We start from the raw sequence: 6,375 nt of genomic DNA on the forward strand, positions 1-6,375 counted from the left end.
AACACTCAAACTGCAGTGAGATTTCGTAGGAAACCTCGAGGTATCTTGCCGGGACGACTTCCAGTCGTCGAAGACAACCACAAGACGCGTGATGATTGTCAAGGGAGAATGGTTTCACCAGTTTCTGATAAGTGGCAGCTGTGAGGTGCGCTGCAAGCCAAACCAGGGGGCAGCCTGACGTCTGGACGAAGGAGACTCCAGAAAACGACGTCGTTTTCAGACCTATGGTTTAGAACAATCTCAACGGCTCTACACGAGGCGACTTAACTCACAGGACTTCAGGCCTATGGTTGTGGAGCGGTAGCTCAACTCGGCGTGTGCTCACGGCTTCCAGCCCTGACTGTAACACGATTTTCAAAATTTTTTCTGCTTTTTTCGTTTCTTATTCACACATATACAATTCACCACTTATACAGTAGTAATAATATAATTGCAAACAATTAATTGCGTAAAATATACAATTCGCTAATCGAATATTACAGTTCATGCTTAATGGTTTGCTCAATCATGCTGAAAAAATATTGACGAGACTATTTTGGATCTTGGATTGCGATCTAGCAAATTGTTTTGTTGTAAAATTTCTTATAACAACATCAGGAGCGTGTTGATAACATATTATGGCCTATTTTTCCTACAAGTTGCATAGAGAGAGAAATGAGGAATTTCATAGATATGTATTCTCCTTTGCGCCCGTACCTTTCTTTATAAAAAAAACTATGAGATAAAAACACTTACTCTCAAAGTAATACAAATCCTAATAAAAAAAAATCACTAATATAAAAAGTAAATCAAACCTGCTAAGAATTTACGCAATCCCACGTGTGCTTTAATTTATATCACAACATATTCTACATTCTAAGAAATACATTTAAATGAGCAACGAAAAATCCCCTATAGCTTCAGCATAATTTAGTCGCATAACATCAATTTCACTTCAGAACGGGCAAACTTCAACGGCGGTGAGACTTGAATTGACCAAAGAATTTTTCTCATTCATTTTTTTTTTTTTTTTCAAGTGAGGCGAAAAGAATTCCACTTCCCTTCCTATAGTCACTCTAATGACCGAGCTTACGCTTGCGATTTAATTTCGCCATCCGTTCCCTCCTTTCTTCTTCTTCTATCTTCCTAGCCTCCTCTTCGTCCTCCTTTCTTGCGATTAGTGCACTGCAACATCGCAACAAAACAGAAAGGCTCATACACGACCATGTACATTGTATATTTGACACAAGTACAATTAGAGTGTTTTTTTTTTTTTTTTTTTTTTTTAACAAACGATATTGTCTACACCAAGGAAGAGAGGGTGGGCTTAACCTCACAATGGGCTAGCAATAATGTGATTCAAGTTCACCTTTGGCGAGAATCGAACCTAAGACCTCTTACTTACAAGTGAAGAAAAATACCACTAGACCTAGTACTAAATGACGAGTACAATTAGTGTTAAGGAACCACATAATGCATATGATATTTTACGGAAATGAAAATGGAAAATTAAGTATCATGAAATTAAGGGAAACACCCTACTTACCTTCGTCTCTCCTCCCTCATAATATCCTCAAAGTTTGCCTCCATATCACTATCATCGTCGTCGCTAGCATATCTTTCTGGTTGACTGCAAGCATTTCAGATTGATCATTATAATTTGCAGATTAATAATTAGAACAATAAATCACAGTTAACCACCAAAACTCCAAACAAAGATGATAATTCTTGTAATGGGCATCTCCCAATACGCTGAGGTCTTGTAATGGCCAACACCAGGCAACTTTCAATCTCTGATATTTACAAATTCAATCCATAATTTCCAATTTGTTAGCATCAGGCATGTCACCAAGCTAAAAACCCTCAAGCTTCAAATTTGAATATATTCAACGTAACAAATGAAATATAGACAAACATTTTTGGTGGGCATTTAGCTTTTACATCGTTAATCATGAATTCATCAAAAAGAGCTAAACTGCATCCAGTAAACTAATGTCATTTCAGCAAGACTCAATTTTGAAATCAACCTCAGGCTTTAGAACCATTTAAAAATTAAAAGAAAATGAATTAAAAAAAAAATTACTCACCGAAACAATTTTCTGATCTCACTTCTAAAATCCAGATCCGGGTCATCATCATCAGGGTGCTGTCTCATAGGCTTCTTTTTGGGACGACGCTCTTGAGACACAGAACGTGATGAGATTTGCCTTTGCATTTGTGGCTTGTTTACGTGCTAAATTCCATGAAAGGAAACATATATTATGCACTTACAGAAAGAATAGAGAAGTAGGTCTCTGGAAAATTACCATTCAAAGGAAAGAAAAATATGTAGCAGATGGTGGGATTTATACCTGAGGTCTTGACAATCCTGATGACTCTTTCAGTAACACTTTGGGCTTATTAGGTTCTCGTACTTCTTTTTTTTGTTGCAACTGCGGCCTTGGAATGGATGACTGCAACTTTGAAGGAGGTGGTCTGGGCACACCAGACATGGGATTCTTCAGGCCTGGTGTAGAAGCTTTCCTCTCAGTCGTTGAAGCAGGCATCTTAGACGGCAATCTTTTTGTCTCTAGAGGCCGGCCAGGGCCATTTCCACTGTTACTACCAAGCTGTTTTCTAGAGCCCATTGATGTTGCATCAGGTCGTCTACTGGAAGAACTCAACTTATTGGGCCCCACTTTAGAATGCATCTGTCCGTTCATAGATACTGGTTTCCTTTCATCACGACGGCCAGGTACATCTCTGCCATTATTTGCTGAAGATACATGTCTACCATTATTTGCTGAAGGCACATGTCTACCATTATTTGCCGAAGGCACATGTCTACCATTATTTGCCGAAGGCACATGTCTAACATTATTTGCTGAAGGTAATTTACTTGTCGCCATTTGACTAGACCGCACCTCTTTAACATCAACAAAAAACCTGTATAAGTTCCTCAATGAAAATAGAACGTTCAATGACCCATAAATTAAGACCCAGATAAGAGGTAATAGATAGCAACACACCAGAATTTGGAAGAGAGGCATTTTGAGGGGGGCGATCCTTTGCAGAAGCAGGGGGCTCTGCATTGTCAGAATATAAAAAAGAGTAATCTCTTGTATCCTTAATCTTTTGTACTTTAGTCTTAACCTGCACCTTCCAGAAATTCCATTAGCACAAAATAAGGCAGCTAGAAGACTAATTCAGAGGTAAAACACCAACAAGAACAATTTGCTCCAAGTACCTCATTAATGACTTTGGGATTCTGATCATATGATCCAGATTTCGATCCAGCAGAGGTTGAACCAGAGCTCTTCCTTTTCTGCAGAGGCAAGTGAGATCATCAAACAAATGCACTACAACACAGGAAGAATGCTTCAAATTTCTCAATGCATAAACAGTAATATGGCATGAACAAACTTATAGACATGTTTTTGTGTTTAAAAAGAAAATAAAAAAGCAACAAAATATTTATCTGCAACAAGATTTTAGGCATGTATAAAATATTTGTAAGCATTTGCATGATCATAAAATAGAGTTCCAAGAAAATATTTTTGTGGTGCGTAAAAAGAAGCAGCTACAAGCAAGGTTAAAGATTAAACAAGATAAGCAGCAAGAACAAATCAGGCATGCCAAATAAGTCACAAAGTTTTAAGATATAAACCCATATAGTGTATCTGGAAACAGGATCCCTGACCCTCACCAAGAAGCGAGTCATCAGTAACCCTTTCATCAAATTTAAAAGTAGAACCAAGGAAAAGAGGAGGAAAGTAGAAACAACTCCAAAATGGTTCGAGCACAATGTTGTAAATTACACCACATGCAAAGCTGAATAAATACATGTCAAATCCATGTCTTTGAACAAACTAAAAGTTCCCCCAACTTTCCACAAATAACAAGATACAACATAACACAAACATTACAGGGCCAAAACTATCTCATAATTATTTTGGGATCGGGACAGCATAACTGGGCTCATACATGTGTAAAGCGTAGACCAAATGTATATGACAGCTAGCCAAAAAGTCAATGTGAGCAAGTAATGTTATGAAATTTATGAGCTCTATCAAAAAGGGGGAGTAATAATACACACATGGACAGAGTTGGTTGCGCTAGACGTCAGGTGCTGGATTTCTAACGACTTTCTTTCTTGAATCACTCTCTCAGCAATAACTGGTTGAGATGGGCCAAAGAAAGATCCAAAACTGCAGAATAAGCAGGGAAACAATTTAAAATTAATTTTAAAACTTCAGCTTCCCAGTTACCAGTATAATGTCCACAGAAAAACTATGAAATAAATCATCTGTCTGACAACCTCGTCACAAAAAAAGAATACAAGGAACTGCAAATAAAGCAAGGGTAGCAACTCTTCAGAATGTATCTTCATTGTCTCTACATTACTTTCAAGGTGTGATATCCCTGGGAAAAAAATGGCCTGTCCTAGAAATTGCAGCTATAAAACACATATCGTTACAGTTTCTGGTAGAATGTAAGCCCATCAATACATTACAAAACTATTTTAGTTGCATCAGTTACTGCTTCCCTACAACTTCAGATAATAAGGCCAAATAGTGTTCATAAAATAGACATCGGTTACTTACAATAAGGAAGTATTGAACATAGTACTAGAAACAAACAGAACCGTGTCCTTTATCTTACACTGAGCATGGATTTTCCACGAAGAAAAAATGGCAGTTATACAGTAGTTACTCACTTGTCATTGGGGAGCTTCTTCTTTTTATCACTAGCGTTGGCCAAAGAAGAACCAGTTTCCTCCTTCTTCAGCTTCTTTCGTACTTGTTCTTTGATGCGTTCTCTAAACTCAAGGTATTTCAATGCTTCCTTGGTAGGCTTTGGATCTTCCTCTTCAGACTCTTCGCCATCCTCTTCATCCTCATAGTCCTCATATTCATTGCCTGACTGACCATATTCCTATGCAAAAACAACAGCGAAAAATTGTCAAACTAATTTCTACAAAAAAAAATAATAGAGTATCAAGATAAAAAATTTACATACAAATAATAAGTAGACCGATGAAGATTGGGTATTTGCTTACATCTCTATCATATCCGCGCATTTCCCTTTCGAAATAAACAATTACGCACCTGAAAATCACCACACACAAAAAACCCTAATTTTGATTATGCTGAACAATTACGAATAGAGAAAATCACACCAAAGAAAAAATCCCTAATTTTTATTATCCTGGACTGAAAGAACTGCGCAAAATCTGCAATTTTCCTCAAATCAAACAATTACAAACAAAACCCCTCTAGGCTCAGCTCGATTCCATGGATTTGGCATTGCATTTGCGCCCTAATTTTCAAATTGGCCAATCAAATGCCGATTCCACAGTCTGAATGCATAAATTTCATTCCGTAAACTATTCGAATCCCAAATTTCTATAAACTGAAAAATAAGAACCAAACTACTCACCTGAAATTCCCTTCAACCAAAACGCCGATCGCAAATCTTGAGAACTCTGAAATCGAAGATGATCTGTGCGAAGCCGCTAAAAGTGCGATTCCGATTCCTCTGCTTCAAGCCCTAAATATCGAAAACCAAGTTCAATGGAGGACAAATGGATACGATGCGATCAGAATTCCAGAAGAGAGAATCTGCCAGCCTTAATTTGTATAGCTATGGGGGGTTCGACCGGTTACTGTAAAGGGAGAGTCGCATTTTTGGTTAAATACATTTCATCAGTAAGTATATATTATTCGAAAATGGAAATTTAGATGCTACATCGATCATTCTAGTTCCTTCCAAATGGTTACCCAATTTCACCCTTTTTTTTTTTTTTTTTTCTTTCATTTATTTTCATTTTTTCCTTCTCAATTTTATATTTTCAAGTCAAGTTTTTTTTTTTTTTTTTTGAACGCCAACTAAATGCATTACTAGAAGCCTACAGAGAGGCAGACACCAAGAAAACATACAAGTAGTGAACAGGGTAAGGCTATAAAGACCCCTCCACCAAGTGGAAGTGTCACCCCAATCACCACCACACCCAAATTAATGTGGATATGGCAGACCATCATTATTCAAAACAAAGACCAACAAAGATGGGGGCCAATCGACCCAAACAACATCATTCATCTCCAAAAAACCAGCCGACGCAAGTTCATGCGCCACACCATTAGTTGATTTGGGCACCCAAGACCAGCTACAGTTCTAAAACTCCCCCCCCCCCAGCTGCTTGACCCAAGCCAACACAGGGAAAGACTCCCAACTGCCTATAGACAGAGAACAAGAAAGACAATTAATAGCTTCAAGTGAGTACGATTCCATAATGACAAAATTAACACCTAAAGCAACTCCCAACTCACACCCACTCAGCAACGCCATAGCCTCCGCAGTAGCAGCGGAAGAAGCTCTGAGAGAATACCTCGCGGCAGCCACAAACCTCCTGCCCTC

The 6,375-nt window shown here is 38.1% G+C and overlaps 1 protein-coding gene across 2 annotated transcripts; it reads right to left on the reverse strand.

The window, feature by feature from the left end:
* Nucleotides 1-535: 535 nt before the first annotated feature.
* LOC137738298 (uncharacterized) lies at nucleotides 536-5,759 on the reverse strand. Of its 2 annotated transcripts, none has more exons than XM_068477940.1 (10): nucleotides 5,398-5,759; nucleotides 5,018-5,066; nucleotides 4,676-4,893; nucleotides 4,055-4,166; nucleotides 3,206-3,283; nucleotides 2,988-3,117; nucleotides 2,331-2,884; nucleotides 2,067-2,212; nucleotides 1,526-1,609; nucleotides 536-1,164 (listed from the first exon to the last, which is right to left on the reverse strand). In XM_068477940.1, exons 2-10 carry the CDS (start codon nucleotides 5,036-5,038, stop codon nucleotides 1,056-1,058), a joined length of 1,452 nt encoding a protein of 483 aa, XP_068334041.1. In that variant the 5' UTR covers nucleotides 5,039-5,066; nucleotides 5,398-5,759; the 3' UTR covers nucleotides 536-1,055. The 2 variants fall into 2 exon arrangements, with proteins under 2 accessions (XP_068334041.1, XP_068334048.1); XM_068477947.1 differs by having other exon boundaries at nucleotides 539-1,164; nucleotides 2,988-3,111; nucleotides 5,398-5,758.
* Between the last annotated feature and the right edge of the window lie 616 nt (nucleotides 5,760-6,375).

Source organism: Pyrus communis, chromosome 1, assembly GCF_963583255.1.
Source record: "Pyrus communis chromosome 1, drPyrComm1.1, whole genome shotgun sequence".
Taxonomy (NCBI): domain Eukaryota; kingdom Viridiplantae; phylum Streptophyta; class Magnoliopsida; order Rosales; family Rosaceae; genus Pyrus; species Pyrus communis.